General features: G+C 40.6%; 1 protein-coding gene across 9 annotated transcripts in view; it reads left to right on the top strand.

Moving 5' to 3' along the window:
- The window catches only part of abi1a (abl-interactor 1a), a 114,558-nt gene that overhangs the window by 87,080 nt on the left and 10,049 nt on the right, over positions 1–17,429 (top strand). For 2 of the 9 annotated variants that reach the window (XM_055652082.1, XM_055652072.1), the window contains 5 exons: positions 1,807–1,950; positions 6,428–6,528; positions 7,708–7,785; positions 9,477–9,653; positions 16,967–17,053. In XM_055652082.1, the coding sequence (XP_055508057.1) occupies positions 1,807–1,950; positions 6,428–6,528; positions 7,708–7,785; positions 9,477–9,653; positions 16,967–17,053 (587 nt within the window). The remainder of the gene's footprint in view (positions 1–1,806; positions 1,951–6,427; positions 6,529–7,707; positions 7,786–9,476; positions 9,654–16,966; positions 17,054–17,429) is intronic. The other 7 variants (XM_055652104.1, XM_055652089.1, XM_055652130.1 and 4 more) reach the window with 5 other exon arrangements.

A 17,429-nucleotide genomic window follows, 5' to 3' on the forward strand; every position in this document is an offset into this window, starting at 1 on the left:
GAGAGAATCTTTTCAGTGTTTACAATGAAATCTTTTAAACTTTTTGAAATTTAAAATAGACATGTTTTTAAAATGCCTCTTGTCAGACATTAGACTCCTAGTCAGCTTGACAGGTGATGACAACTGACTAAAATTAATAAAAAATTGCTCTCTACAACTGGACTTGGTAGTGTGGCATGTGGGGATTATCAGATTCAACAACCTCAGAGCTTTTAAATGTCCAGAAAGATTACTTTGGTGCAGTAAAAGGTACATGTGCAGAGGCTACTGTTCCTGGGGTCAAACAGCACAAGCATGCCACTTGGCCCATCGAGTACTAATCTCATTTACCAGTTGGTCCTTTGCCTCTGTCTTGGTGATTCAAGTGTTTGTTCACATGCTGCTTAAATGTTGCAAGAGTATCTGCCTCGCCCACCATGGGCACTAGTTTGAGATTACAACTACCTTCGGGTGTGGGGAATTCTTGCTTGGATCCCCTCTAAATATTTCACACCTTATCTTAAACCTCATCTTAAGCCTGCTGGACTTTTACACATACATAGATATAGACAATAGGTGCAGGAATAGGCCATTTGGTCCCTCGAGCCAGCACTGCCATTCAGTGATCAAGGCTGATCATCCACAATCAATACCCCGTTCCTACCTTCTCCCTAAACCCTTGATTCCACTTACCCTAAGTGCTCTAACACTTTTTTGAATGCATCCAGTGAACCGGCCTCCACTGCCTTCTGAGGCAGAGAATGCCACAAATTCATAACTTTCTGTGTGAAAAAGCTTTTCCTCAGTTCTAAATGGTCTATCCCTTATTCTTAATCTGTGGCCCCTGGTTCTGGAACTCCCCCAACATCGGGAACATGTTTCCTGCATCTAGCGTGTCCACTGCCACCCAGCTTTGTGCCATCTGCCACGAGGAAATGTTTCTTATCATCTACCATGGCTGTGCCTCTTATGATTTTGTGTATCGTAACTAGTTCTCTCCACCCACCCCCCCCCCTCCCCCCCCCCCCCCCCCCCCCCCCCCCCCCCCCCCCCCCCCCCCCCCCCCCCCCCCCCCCACCACGGTCCATTGCTCTAAGGAGTGCTAAATCTGCCTACCCAGACTCTCATAACAAACAACAAATATTCTGTCACCCACAAAAACTCGTGAAGCTCCTCTGCACTCTTTCCAGTATAATCGCGCCACCTGTGGGGATTTAAAAAAATGTATACACCAAGGTCCCTTTGCTCCTTAATACTCCCTTGGGCCCTATCATTCTTGCCATTTGTCACACCCTCATTCGACTACACCAAAATGCACTCCCTTGCACTTAACAGGATTGAATTGTACCTCATTTGCCTGTTCAATTTACCAGCTGATCATTATCAATTGGTATACTAAGTTGCTCATCTTCGCTGCCAACAACATTATCAATTTTGTGCAATTTCCAAAGTTACTAATCATGTTTCCTACATTACAGTCAAGTAGTTAATGTATCTAACAAGCAGCAAGTGTCCAGGCACTGATCCCAGTACTACATCGCTGATCACAGACTTCCAATCATAAAAATACCACTCTACCATCTTCCTCTGGCAAACTGTATTTCTGGCAAACTGGATCCAAAATTGGGAATTGGAGACAATGTGTCTTGAATTCTGTGGGCTCTAACCTTTTGGAACAGCTATCCATGTGAGACCTTGTCATTATCTTATTTGGTGCCTGAAAACCACATCAACTATTTGTTATCAATTCAAAAAAACTTAAAATTAAACTCGGTGCTGCCTGTGAATCATGAGAATATTATGAGGTCACTTTTTCTCTTCCTATAGACGAAATACTCCCTACAAAACCTTAGAACCTGTCAAGCCACCTGTTATTCCCAATGATTACATGACTAGTCCAGCTCGGAATGTGGCAAACCAGCAAAGCCCTATTAGAACAGCATCACTCAACCAAAGGCCGAGAACACACAGGTAGGATTTGTTCTGAGAATAGTTTGTTTTTTAATTCTGTTGATATCAGGGCAAGTGACATTGAATCTGCTCGTCACTTTGGCTTACTGCAAGCTGGTCATGGTCCATATATTAACTCCACCAATTTGTATTAGAGCACAATTATCTAATCTTTGAGAATGCTAATGTACAAAATGCATTTTTTGTAACCTTGGGTTCTTGGGTTCTCATGGGTTGGGAGCTGCTGATGCTCTGATGTAATTCGGCCCAGTAAAAAAGCATCTATTGTCCCCCAGTTGATTTTGCAGCCATATGCTACTAATTTACATACAGTGCCCTCTATAATGTTTGGGACAAAGGCCCATCGTTTATTTATTTGCCTCTGTACTCCACAATTTGAGATTCGTAATAGAAAAAGTGCACATGGTCAGATTTTAATAAAGGCCATTTTTATACATTTTGGTTTCACCGTGTAGAAAACAGCAGAGTTTATACATAGTGTCGTCCCCCCCCTTGCATATCCTTTGCATGCAATGACTGCTTGGAGTCTGCGATTCATGGACATACCAGTTGCTAGGTGTCTTCTCTGCTGTTACTCTGCCAGGCCTGTATAGCAGCCATCTTCTAGCTTATGCTTTTGGGGGCTAGTTCTCTTCAGACTCCTCGTCAGCATATTAAAGACAGGCTCAATTGGGTTCAGATCAGGCGATTGACTTGGCCACTTAAGAATTGACAATTATTTAGCTTTGAAAAACTCCTTTGTTGCTTTAACAGAATGTTTGGGATTATTGTCTTGCTGTAGAATGAACCGTCGACCAATGAGTTTTGAGGCAATTGTGTTGAACTTGAGCAGATAGGATGTGTCTATAAACGTCAGAATTCATTATGCTACTATCATCAGCAGTTATATCATCAATGAAGATGTGAGCCAGTCCCTTCAGCAGCCATACATGCCCAGGCTATAACACCCCCACCACCGTGTTTCACAGATGAGGAGGTATGCTTTGGATCTTGGGCAGTTCCTACTCGCCTCCATACTTTGCTCTTGCCATCGCACTAATATGTTAATCTTCGTCACATCTGTCCACAAGACCTTTTTCCAGAACTGTGGTTGCTCTTTTAAGTACTTCTTGGCAAACTGTAACCTGGCAATCTATTTTTGTAGCTAACCAGTGGTTTGCATCTTCCAGTGTAGCCTCTGTATTTCTGTTCATGATGTCTTCTGCGGACAATGGTTATTGTCAAATATACCCCTGACTCCTGAAGAGTGTTTCTGATCTGTCGGACAGGTGTTTGGGGATTTTTCTTTATTATAGAGAGAATTCTTCTGTCATCAGCTGTGGAGATCTTCCTTGGCCTGCATGTCCCATTGCGATTAGTAAGCTCGCCAGTGCTCTCTTTCTTCTTAATGATGTTCCAAACAGTTGATTTTGGTAAGCCTAAGGTTTGGCTGATATCTCTAACAGTTCTATTCAGTCTCATAATGGCTTCTTTGACTTTCATTGGCACAACTTTGGTCCACATGTTGATAAACAGCAATAAAATTCTCCAAAGGTGATGGAAAGACTGGAGGGAAGACTCGGTGCTGAGAGCTATCTTATATCTGCATGAAGGAGGCAATTAAACATACTCGAGCAATTACAAAAACCCGTGAAGCCAGGTGTCCCAAACATTTTGGTCCCTGAAATGGGGATTCTATGTATAAACACAGTTTATACATAGAATCCCCATTTCAGGAACCAAAATGCTGTAATTTCTACATGCTGACAATGTGCACTTTAATCACATGTGATTTTTTAAAATTTTCTATTACAAATCTCAAATTGTGGAGTACAGGCAAATAAATAATTGATGGGTCTTTGTCCTAAACATTCTGGAGGGCACTGTGTACTTTATTTCACTTCGAAGCATATTAGAATTCTGTAATATTTCTGCTGCCTGTGGCTTTTCTCACATTAAATGAGAAATGTTAAGGCACTACTTAATATGATGTAAATCCTTTATTTGAATGTGGCAAAGTGGAGCTTTAGGAATTGCTCAATGTTGTGTAATATCTGAATTGACAAAGGCAAATTTATTAGACTGTAAAATTGTTTCCTAGTTGTAGGTTATAATTAATAAACAGTCTGTCAGCATCCCAGTATCAAGAATTTGGATCTCTCGACATTTTTTTATTTAAACATTTCTCTGGTATTTTATTGGAATCACTGGTTTCTCATGAAAAAAGAAATTGCTGGACGCAGCAGGTCAGGCAGCATCTGTGGAAAGAAATGGAGGTTTTGAAGACCCAAGCAAAGTTGAGATGCATTTATTGTCAATACAAGTACAGTGAGGTACAGGTACAATGAAAATGTTATAGCAATAGCAGCAAACATAGGCATGTAAACTCAAACATCACACATAAACATAAATTATTCATCATATAAATGCTGCAGTGAAAAGAAAAAGACGGCAAAAAAAACAAGACCTTAGTGCAAAAACGCCATTAGAAAACAAGTCCATAGTGGTACATGAGAAGAGGACATGGCCCAGATGATGGAGATTCTTGACGATAGATGCTGTCGCCTTGAGGCAGTACCCAATGTAGACGTTTTGATGATGGGACGAACTGTGCTCATCATTTTCAGAATGACAGAAAAATTGTCTGGGGAACAGTTTAACCCAAAACATTATTTCAAACCGAGACTCTTTCTACACAAGCTGCCTGATCTGTCATGTCTTTCCAGCAGATAGACACAAAATGCTGGAGTAACTTTGTGGGACAGGCAGCATCTCTGGAGAGAAGGAATGGATGTTGTTTCAGGTCGAGACCCTTCTTCAGACTGATCAGGCAGATGTCTTTCCAGCATATGGTGTTTGGTTCATATTTCAACCAATTTTATTTGCTCTATAGTGAGAGGAGGCCCATGTTATTAGGGAGAAAACAACTATTTAATAATATTTAAAATAACTATTTAAACTATAAAATATTTAACGGGTAAAAGACAGTAAACCAAGGCCATCTCAAAGTTCATGTGCCACTCTTTCAAATAAATAAGGCAAATGGAATATTCAACTTCATTGTAGTGATTATGTACTGCACTGGAATCCTGCTGAGTGCTGTCAAGCAGTGATAATCTGCAAAAATTCTCTTGGCCCATGAAGTATGCTTTCCCTAATTAAAGTATCTCCTGCCACAGAGATATGCTCCTTGAGACGAAGAATGAGGTAAAATTGATGCAGGTAAAATAGTTCAAAGAATGCGGTTTCTATTTTTATTTTAGATTTCGAACACTTGCTTTTTCCACCAGTGAAGGTGCCTAAAATTTAGGGCGCATAATCTCAGCGTTAAAGGGGTGAACAGAAGAGGATTCTTTGGAGTTGTCATTTAGAATATTCAAGACTGAAGGACAACTTTAAACAACAGAGAATTGTTGTGTGCAATGAGTGCAGTCATTCATTTCATATCTGCTATATTTACATTACTAGTTTAGCCACAAATATAGAATGGCAGTGCCAAACTTAGGATATCGAAATGACATAATTTGACAATTTATTTAAATGTGTATGTTGAGTACAAGGGTAATGTACAGCAATTCTCTCGTGGACCAAACACTCCACCCTCCCTATCTATTCCCGATGGATCATGGATGTTGGATAGCTGTATGCTGCTAATTTGATTTTTATCCTCCCACGTTTCTATCAGCTCTTCCAGATTCTCCCACTCATCTATACACTACGGGCAACTTATGATGCCAGTTAACCTCATTAGTCTATGTAAATGGGGTGTGGGTGGAAAGATGAGCACCTGGAGGAAACTCCACAATTCACAGAAGAACATGCAAATTCAAAGCAGCTCTAGAGATCAGGATTGAACCCAAGTCACTGGAGCCGTGTAGCAGTAACTCTCAGCTGCGTCACTGCCACCCACTGAATGTATAGAATGGTGGAGCAGGCTTGATCCTACTCCTATTTATTATGTTCTTGTGCAAAACATTGAATTAATGTTCGTTGAATTTGCACATTGGAGTTGTGGTTTGGATTTTCATACAAGGAATGGCACTGAAGGTTGTTGCTAAATTCCTGGAGTGGGTTATGGATTTAATGTTTGTGTCTGCTTGTCTGAATAACCATCTGAACCTGCAGGGAGTGGTGAACACAGCCCAGTTCATCACAAGCTTGTCACTTCCTTCCATCCAGTCCATCTTCACAGTGCATCGCATTAAGAAGACTGGAAGTATCAAGGATGCCAGTCACTCTGGCCGTACTCTTCTCTCTCCCTCCTGGGGGAAAATCCAGGAGCTTGAAAACCCAGGCGTGCAGATTTGAGAACCATTTCTTTCCACTGCTATTAAATGGTTGAACCTCTTTCACACCCCCTTCCCGGAGGTTCTGCAATGTAATCTTTCTTATACTTAACTCTAAGTTATTCCTTCATTGCACTTCAGATCTTGCAAGGAGTTGTTGGATTTTGGGAGGGTTGCAAGGTGTACTTAACTGTTTTAAATTTTCTCTGCAGTGGAAGCAGTGGAGGAAGTGGAAGCCGAGAAAATAGTGGAAGTAGCAGTATAGGCATTCCAATTGCTGTGCCTACACCCTCTCCGCCCACCCTTGTACCAGGTTTGTTAACTTCTATTGATTTATAGAATAATTAATGGCTCATATTTTAAAATATATTCTCTTTTTATAATGAATGATTTTTAACTTCACCTATGAAATCTAAAATGGATTTGCTGATTTGATTGTTTAATTTCCACTTAAATAGTTAAGCTGCGACTTAATATCTATCATTAGAGAGCAAATCCAGGCAACAGGCCAAGAGATCTGAGCCGGTGTTTGATTTTTAGCATCGCAGCGCTTATACTAGGTAGACATGGAAAATGCACTATTGATCCAAAACATTGCTACTTGTGCACTGTCAGGTACTTGAGGAGTTCTAGGGAGAAAGGACATTAATGGTCCTCAAATTTAACTGTTGCCTTTTTCACTTTACTCTTAAGTAATTGTATAACATTCCAAATTTGCATATTTGCAAAAATACCCATGTAAGTAGAATTCATTACGTTAAAATACAAGAAGTTGATCAGTGACTTTAAGAGACAGCATTTCCATATGCCAGATGTTCAGGGAGATACAACAGGGTTTGCATGGCTTTTCCTTAAAGTGAAGCATTACCTGCAATGCAGATCAGAAGAGCCCTGTTTGAGGGGAAGGAACTGCTGAGTTTTAATGTAATATACAGCATGTAATATGCATTTTAGGTAACACAAAATGCTTTTCGGAATAACATAGTGAAGAAATGTAGCAATGTGCATTGGCGTGCCTAATAATAAGAGTTTCTTAAGTATACATTAATTGCAGAGTCAATAATGTGTTTACTATACCCCCAAAATGGTGTCTCATATGACGTCTTCAATAAAACGGAGCCTAATTAATTACTGTGAAACGGAGATGAATCTTTTGACAGCAGAATTTGAATATAACAACTAAGTTCTCAAAATGAATCCAACTATAAGCAAAGATTCTTTAAATTTTAAGTTAGAACTATTTTCAGCAATTTTATTGTAGGTAAAATCTCTTGTTTGTTTTGTTTTTAATTACATAGATTCTAACTCTCATCAAATCCCATTTGACCTGAAATCAAAGCACATGGTTTATTAATTGATCGAAACACAACAAAATGGTGCTTACAGTCTTGGAATAACTAATCATTTTATCTGCCACCATCACAATTCTTTATTTATACTGCCATTTAAAAGCATTTTTAGATTTGTTGTAACACAATGCGTTTTCTTGTAGCATCATCATTTTTTACTCCTCCTGGAGCCCCTTCCCTGCCACCACCACCCCCACCACTGCCTGGGGGAAGTTTCATAGGTGAGACTGACTCCAGCATGGAACTATACACTCGTCTGTCCTTTCCCTCACAGCAGGCTCAATGGGTGTGGTAAATGGTATTGATTTGCAGTGGATCGTAAACACTAAAACTTGGTGCAATGCTTTTGGGTTATAAGGAAGTGTTTGGAGGCCAAAGTACTATTAATCCATGTTGTTCTCTTTAAATGGATAATTCCAATAACACGGTCCAAGAACTATGCAAAAATATCAAAAGTGTAAAATGTTAAATCAAAGCCCTGGTCTCTCTTGCTTTCACAGTCAGTTTCTCTTCAAAGCATAACATTGTCATTTTTCCTTGATGGGGCCATCCCTGACGCAATAACTGAGCATCCACAGTGCAAGGAGGTGGAATATTTCACACACTTGTAATGCCCTGTCCCACTTAGGAAACCTGAACGGAAACCTCTGGAGACTTTGTGCCCCACCCAAGGTTTCCGTGCGGTTCCCGGAGGTTTTTGTCTGTCTCCCTACCTGCTTCCACGACCTGCAACCTCCGGCAATGACCTGCAACCTCCGGGATCCGCACGGAAACCTTGGGTGGGGCGCAAAGTCTCCAGAGGTTTCCGTTCAGGTTTTCTAAGTGGGACAGGGGCATAACTCTGCATGAGAAATTTGTCCTCATCTCAATCTTAAAGGCCTAATCCACTGATACTGAAAGCATACCTCTAGTTGGAAACAGGCTGAAGAAATGGGTTTCAACATTTAACCCCACAGTCCTTTACAGAATCTTCCACTTGGAAATATTAGTGTTGACTGTCTGCTGAAGTATAGATTTACTGTTCTCTCTTTTCTATCTTCAGTCCTAATATGTTGTTGCATCCTTTAAGGCTTTATATATAACCCAAGCTAACCTTATGCTATACCCACATACCAAATTGTTTTTTGTTTTGTTTTGGTATCATCGCTTTAGTCAGTAACTGCTTAGGAGCACTGATCCATGGTTCCTTCCAAATTCTTGACCTTTCGGCCTAAAAAAGTTGAATGTATCAGCACTTATCCACAGCCCTCTTGTTGAGGTTTACTTTGTAAAAAATAATTATGTTAGTTGGCCTTTATTTCTTAGGAACTATTTGTCAAACCATTGAATGGTGGGAAAGGAAAGCAATGAGAGTAGAGGTTTGTAAGGGGATCGGATGAGAAAAATCAGTTCTTGAAAAATGTATTGGTTGTGACACCAACATGGATCAAATTGTCCTTACGCCTTCTATTAACAAATTTACTTGCTTCTAAAGAATTAACATTTTGGTATTGAAATAATCAAATTATTTAAATTTGTATTAAAAATCTTAACTGTCTGATTGCTGTTGCATTGTTTCATGACTGTAGTTAAAGATTGTATTTTTGTTTGAGTTTCGCCGTGTCTACGTCCAGATTCAACAAGAAGTAAGATTTGGAACTCTAGAAAGAATGGGTAAAATGCATATCATCAGTGCTACTTTTTACTTTTTTTTCAAATGGTAAGATGAACAGGAGCTGTGATGACAGGTGGTGATTCTCCTTGGTGATGATAGTTATATGTTTGATTTTAATGCATTGTTTATTGTATCCGCTCACATTTTTCCTCCTTTGCCTGGTTTGAAGGTTGGTTTTCTTCCACTAATCAAATCTATTGGGAATTATGGAATAATGCTTTCTTTTTTTCCTCCTCTGCTCCTACCTAACGCATTCAGCTGGCCCTGGTTCGGCTCCTGGTTCCCAATACAGTACCATGACCAGGCAGATCTCTCGGCATAATTCCACCACCTCTACAGCTTCTTCTGGGGGCTTCAGGCGAAATCCTTCGGTGACAGCTCAGTTTTCTGTGCAGCCTCATATTAATGGTGGCCCTCTTTATGCTCAAAATTCAAGTAAGGCTTTTACTTTAATACTGCTTCCAAATGCATATCAGTGTTGCATGTTGAACTAATTGAGGTTTGAAGTCTCATTTGATATGTTTTGTTGTGTTTATTGTCATTTTAAATATTATGCATGGTCCAGTTCTGACGGTGAAACATTCTACACTTAGTACTATGAGTGGCTGCAATAACAGTGAACAAAGACAAATGGAATTTAACTCGCACAAGTACAAAGTGATGCATTTTGGAAAGTTAACCCGGGGCAGGACATACACCATGAATGATAGGGTCCTGGGGCGTGATCTAGAACAGAGAGATGTAGGAGTACACATACATAGTTCCCTGACCCTGGTGACATAGGCCAGACAAGGTGATTAAGTCGTTTGCACACTTGCCTTTATTGGACAGTGCATTAATATGAGTTGGGACTTTATGTTATATTTGATTGGTTAGACTGCTCGTGGAATGTTGTGTTTGGTTCTGGTTGGCATACTGTAAAAAGGATGTAATTAAGATAGAGAAGAAGCAGAAAGGACTCGAGGATTCTGTGGGGATTAGAGTTAGGAGAGGCTGGGACTGTTTTCACAGGAGACTGAGGAATGACCTTGTTAAAAATTGCAAAATAATGAGGGGTAAGGTGATGAAGAAAGCACACTATCGTCATTTGATGGGGCATCGAGTACAAAAGTAGGAATGTCATATTACAGCTGTACGTCTTTGGTGAGACCGCACCTGGAATATTGTGCTCAGTTCTGGTCACCATGCGATAGAGAGGATATGATTAAGCTGGAGAGGGCGCAGAACCGATTCACAAGGACGTGGCTGGAACAGGAGGGCTTGAACTATAAGGAGAGACTGGAAAGATGCAACTGATTTCACTGAAGCAAAGGAGGCTGAGGGGTGACATTACAGAGGTTTATAAATTAGTGAGGGTGGTAGCTAAGATGAATGGTCGCCCACTTGTTTCCTGGGTAGAGGAGTCGAAAAGTAGAGGGCATCGGTTTACAATGTTTGACAGACATTTGGGCAGGCACATGGAAAGGAAATGTTTAAGAGGGATATGGGCTAAATGTGTGGCTCAGACCAACTGAATTGACGGAGGCGAATTTGGCCCAAGGGCCCATTTCCATATTGCATTAAGTAAAATGGGCCAATCTATCTATATTACTAAAAGTCTGATCTTGACCACTTCCTGTTGTTCTGTAAATTGATTATAGAAAAAACGCTGCCACTTACGGCTGTGATTTTTGGCCATCCTACTCAGAGTCCCCCTCCGCTGCGCAGAACAAGAGGATTTTTCCCATCGATGAAAAATATAAAATATTAGTATTTTAAAAATGTTGAGATTCTCTCTCCTGAAGGCCACGCACCTTCTGGAGGGACTATAAAACCCGGAAGTGTCGAGTGCCTCTGTCAGTCTCTGCAAGATGGGGGAGCGAGAGGGTCACATCTCTCAATCTCACTCTGTGAATAACACTGAACACATGTCTACTAAACTGTGAGTGGTTTTACTGACCTGTCAGTGCCCTTAATGTGGTTTGAAAATATAGTTTGGAAATGCTAAAGCTGTGTTGCCTTTGGTTTGGCAATGCTAAAGCTGTGTTGCCTTTGGTTTGGAAATGCTAAAGCTGTGTTGCCTATGGTTTGGAAATGCTAAAGTTGTCTTGCCTAATTAAAGTTGCCTTGCATAATTAAAGTTGCCTTGCTTAATTAACGTTGGCTTGCCTTCTATATAATTAAAAGTCTAAACTTGACCACTTCCTGTTTGCACTTTATAATGATTTTAGACAAAACGCTACCACGTACAGCTGTGATTTTTGGCCATCTTACTCGGAGTCCCCCCTCCGCTCCTCAGATGCCGAGGATTTTTCCCATCAATGAAAAATAAGAGTTATTAGTGTTTAAAAAATGTTGAGGTTCTCTCTCCTGTCAATCACACCATGAAGGCCACGCCCACTTCTGGTGGGAGGGGGAGGGACTATAAAACCCAGAAGTGTGGGCGTGGCTCAGTCTCTGCAAGATGGAGGAGGGAGAGGTCACGACTCGCTGTCTTTAGTGGCCTTGCATCCTGCTTGAAATGGTATGAAACTGTACATGAATTTGGTGGCCTTGCACCTTGCTTGAAGTGGTAAGAAACTGCACTTGAATTTGGTGGCCTTGCACCCTGCTTGAAATCTAATTTCAAGGAATAGCCGTGAATCAACTGCCAGCCCATCAGCCGTGAGTGAATGAGCTACCAGCACAACAGGCTTGAGTGACTGAGCTGCCAGCCCAAGAATCCATTCGGCCCACAATGTTCATACTAGCCCCCTGGAAACCAGTCTCTTCAGCTCACAACACCCATACTAGTGCTCCAGAAAGCACCCCCCACCCACTGGCCACCAATATTGGAATTGGTGGAGAGGTGGAATATTGCGTTGGGGGACCAGCCCTCCCGTGTGATGCTGGGACAAAAGGGGTCCCACTTAGTCTAGTATTAAGTAAAATCTTAAGTAAAACAGCCAATATTGGAGGTAGATATAGAATTTAGAGCAGACAGTAGAACAGGACAGGAACTTTGGCTTACGATATCTATGTTGAAGATGATGCCAAATGAAACAAACCCACTTATCTTTCTCGAGGATATAACTCAATATTTGATATCTGATCTATGTGTGGTTTGGAAGCTGTACAGAATGCTTGTTTGAGTGACAGGGGATGTGATATCCCAACTGGGGAAATAGATAGCTGATCAATGACGACCAGGATTTCCAATCTCTGGAAGCATGCGCAATCTTTTGGCTAGAGCATTATGGGAATACCTTTCCACAATGGATTTGTAACAGCAATGGTTTGAAAGGCAATTCTCTTTTTTTTTTTTGCATTAGCACATTCAAAGCAATTAGTGTCCCCAAACTATGAAAGATCAGGTTTGGAAATTTGGCTTTTCAGATGGGTCTGATACAGAATCAGCAAACTAATTTGGTTGGTTCATACATTTGTTAAATTTGAACTGGGACATCTTGAGATATGCAAATTTGTGACATACCCCACAGAATTGCTTTTTGAATCTTCTAACTTGTTCTGGATCATCTCTTAATCATCTGCTAAAAACTGGATAGCATGCAACAAAAATCTTTTCACTGTACCACTGTTCACGTGATAATAATAAGCTAAACGTTAAACACTAACAACACAAATGTGGATTGTTAAGGTTTTGTTTAACCATATAACCATATAACAATTACAGCACGGAAACAGGCCATCTCGGCCCTACAAGTCCATGCCGAACAAATTTTTTTCCCCTTAGTCCCACCTGCCTGCACTCGTACCATAACCCTCCATTCCCTTCTCATCCATATGCCTATCCAATTTATTTTTAAATGATACCAATGAACCTGCCTCCACCACTTCCACTGGGAGCTCATTCCACACCGCCACCACTCTCTGCGTAAAGAAGTTCCCCCTCATATTACCCCTAAACTTCTGTCCCTTAATTCTGAAGTCATGTCCTCTTGTTTGAATCTTCCCTATTCTCAAAGGGAAAAGCTTGTCCACATCAACTCTGTCTATCCCTCTCATCATTTTAAAGACCTCTATCAGGTCCCCCCTTAACCTTCTGCGCTCCAGAGAATAAAGACCTAACTTATTCAACCTATCTCTGTAACTTAGTTGTTGAAACCCAGGCAACATTCTAGTAAATCTCCTCTGTACTCTCTCTATTTTGTTGACATCCTTCCTATAATTGGGCGACCAAAATTGTACACCATACTCCAGATTTGGTCTCACCAATGCCTTGTACAATTTTAACATTACATCCCAGCTTCTATACTCAATGCTCTGATTTATAAAGGCTAGCATACCAAAAGCTTTCTTTACCACCCTATCTATATGAGATTCCACCTTCAAGGAACTATGCACGGTTATACCCAGATCCCTCTGTTCAACTGTATTCTTCAATTCCCTACCATTTACCATGTACGTCCTATTTTGATTTGTCCTGCCAAGGTGTAGCACCTCACATTTATCAGCATTAAACTCCATCTGCCATCTTTCAGCCCATTTTACATAAGGACAAACCATTAAACCTATGGTCAAATGAATGACTATTTCTGAATTGCCTAAGATCACTGGGTCGTTGAAGCAATGTTATGTGAGGACATACAGTTTTTGTTTGGACATTATTATGCACCTTTTACAGGAAGCCATGTGAGCTGTCTGGGCAAAGTTTAAGGTGTATTTTAAACTGCAATATTGTTTGTTCAACTTCTGGAAATGGATGTATGTTTGCAGGACTGGTGATACCACTGTAGTTAATGAGATTTATATGAGAGTCTACTCACAGAAGTCATATTAAGAAACTTGATAATAAATTATTTTTCTTTTGACAAAAGCAGTTGTTTTTGCAAAATGTGCTGTTGCATACATTGACCTCGAAAGGATCCAGAGTCGAGGTGAACTTATTAGAACAGTGAGAGGGCTGTCATTTCCTGTCTTGGCATTTCTCTCATATGCGCTGACACCAGCTGGGCAGCTACCTCCCCTCCCCACCCCCCCAATGTTGCCATGGTTCCCTTTCGACTCCCATTAGTGAATATGTGTTTATGAAATGCCTTTAAGAAATTGAGGTAAATATGTCTCTGGTCTATTTCTCTCTTTAAAAGTTGTTGTCAAATTCATGAGGCCCAGTTATCAGTCAGTCTTCCTGTAAAGTCTCCAAATAGAAAGCTGCTATTTCACTCTAGTGCAACTTTGTGGTTTGCTTAGTTTTCCTTCCTAAATGTTTTCAAGTCTATTTGTCAAGTTTTCTTTTTCCCCCTGTTCTGGCCTAATGTTGAAAGGTGGCAGCACTAAGATTGTAGGTTCATAACAGTTGCATCCTGTTTCGAGTGGATGGTGGGAATTCAGTATACAAAATTGCTAATTACTGATGTCTGCTGAGAAATCACCCAGAGAGTTGTGAATCTGTGGAATTCTCTGCCATAGAAGGCAGTGGAGGCCAATTCACTGGATGTAAACCAGAGAGAGTTAGATATAGCTCTTAGGGCTAACAGAATCAAGGGATATGGGGAGAAAGCAGGAACGGGGTACTGATTTTGGATGATCAGCCATGAACATATGGAATGGTGGTGCTGGCTTGAAGGGCCGAATGACCTGCTCCTGCACCAATTTTCTATGTTTCTAAGAGGGCTGTTTTCATGCTTGCAGCCATTTGGGTGCTGAAATCTGTCAGATTGTTGATTTTGCTGTATTTAATGAACTTTTTGAAAATTAGGGCATTGGCACAAAAAAAGGCCAGATCACAATGTATATGTGTCTTTTTACAATACTGGAGAGATTTTGAGGAACAAGATTTTTACACCAATACACTGTTCTTAACAGAAATCTACTCATCAAGTGAATCTTATAAATAACAGATATAAATCAGATAACTTCAAGACTGAAAGTCCAAAAATGTTTTCATGACAGACAAATTTTAATCGTTTTACCACCAATTTGGACACCAGAAATGTGACATTAAACACTCTGCCACATTATGAATATTTAATTCATAAATAAACTTCATATGGCCCCTCATACATATACGTTTTGATAAATGATCTTGGGAAATACCTTCATCAATACCAGGAGAAAAATACCGTATGTCTGGTATTCCGCCTAGCAAAGATCCAGTAACGGTTGTTGTGCTTGGTGTCCATTGTCACAACGACCTTTATCGGGGTCGGTACCTCCATTGGTTAAATCACAGAAGCTCCAAACCTCTACTGCTTTTCACAAACCCCAACGAGGTATCCTATGGTAGTAGTGATTTTTTCATATATTCAAATTTAATATATCAAAAACATTGTGGTATCAAAAACACAACGGCCGTTTATGATATATTTCCGACTTTTTAAAGCCAATCCAATCAAAAAAATATTTTGGGCATAAATTGGTTATCAAAACTAAGAAACTGAGCCAATCGTCAATTTGGCAACACACTGTCTCTTGTTTACCTTTCGTACGGACACAAGTCCTTTGCTTCATTAGGCGAGAAATAGTATTGGGTAGGCTAATGGGGCTGAAGGATGATAAATCCCCTGGGCCTGATGGACTGCATCCCAGGGTCCTCAGGGAGGTGGCTTTAGAAATAGTGGACGCATTGGTGATCATTTTCCAATGTTCAATAGATTCAGGATCAGTTCCTGTGGATTGGAGGATAGCTAATGTTATCCCACTTTTCAAGAAAGGAGCGAGAGAGAAAACGGGGAATTACAGACCAGTTAGCCTGACTTCGGTGGTGGGAAAGATGCTGGAGTCAATTATTAAAGAGGTAATAATGGGACATTTGGATAGCAGTAAAAGGATTAGTCCAAGTCAACATGGATTTATGAAAGGAAATCATGCTTGACTAATCTTCTGGAATGTTTTGAGGATGTGACAAATAAAATGGACGAAGGGGTGCTAGTGAATGTAGTGTATCTAGACTTTCAGAAAGCCTTAGATAAGGTCCCGCACGGAAGACTGGTGACTAAAATGACTATACCCTCCTTCCCCTCCCCTTCCCAGCGCTCTCACAGCCTACTGTCTCCGCCTCTTACTTTCTTCTTCCCACCCACCCCCACATCAGTCTGAAGAAGGGTCGCGACCCGAAACGTCACCTATGCTCCATAGATGCTGCCTCATCCGCTGAGTTTCTCCAGCATTTTTGTCTACATACCAATACTGTTGGTTGACTAGTCCAAAGCTACATTTTGTTTGCAGAGTTTCTGTTTGCATTTGACAGCCTTGGGACATACTTCCTTCCACTAACAGAAAGAAGCTTGTTGAAGTAAATCCTCAAGACCTGTTTTCTTTCCAGTGCTTTAACATTGTAATTGCGAGATGATTAAGATGATTTAAAAGGATAAACGGATGTTATCTCAGTTGGATTGTTCCTTTTAATTAACGTTAATTGATTTTATAATCGTCACTTTTATGGAACCTTAGTCTTGGGGGGAGAGGGGGGGTGGAAATGGTGGCTTCCTGTTTTGTCATCTCAAATTTGCAATTGAGTACCTGGCATTCTTTAAAAATATTACTGCAGTGGAACCTTATTTACTACAGGCAAATATTTGGCTATTAGTTAAGACTTGGGTGTGGGATCCAACTGATTACATTTCCAATAGTACTTTAAATACTCTGATTTAAATCTGATCCGTAGAATTCCTATTCCAAAAAAAAGAGATTTTTGTACTTGGAGAAATGAGGTTGCACTGCCCCGTTAAGCAATTATGTGTTCTCGGTCAATGTGAATGACAGCTTTTTGTGTTTGTCTTTTCCTTCTGCTCTTCATGTTGCTCCAACGTGGCCTTTGTTCTTGCCAGCATCCCTAGCTCCACCCCCTCCCCCTATGCCTCAACTGACTCCACAGATACCTCTCACAGGCTTCGTGGCCAGGGTGCAGGAAAACAGTAAGTTTAAAGGCTTGTGCATTCATTTTTCATTTAAGGTCAGAAGATTGCATGATTGACGTTTTCACAAGTTCTGGAACTTTCTCTACTGCTTTGCACGGAACACTTCTTCAGCTATGTGCTTGTTGATACATTTTCGATTGCAGGCACTGCCTTTCCTTGTTTCTTTGATGTGCAATATCCAGTTCCTATAAATGTCTTGGTATATGAGCTGGCCTATGTTTTGAACTCGGCTGCCTATCTTGGATCAGACCTGTAATATTACAATTTGGCAGCAGCAATCATAATTGGATTTTTCAAAATAAAATTGAAGCCAAATGGCTCCTTTCTGTGCGGATTTTTTCCAGGCTCAAAACTTTGCATGCAATTTGAAATC

This window comes from Leucoraja erinacea, chromosome 2 (assembly GCF_028641065.1).
Source record: "Leucoraja erinacea ecotype New England chromosome 2, Leri_hhj_1, whole genome shotgun sequence".
Taxonomy (NCBI): domain Eukaryota; kingdom Metazoa; phylum Chordata; class Chondrichthyes; order Rajiformes; family Rajidae; genus Leucoraja; species Leucoraja erinaceus.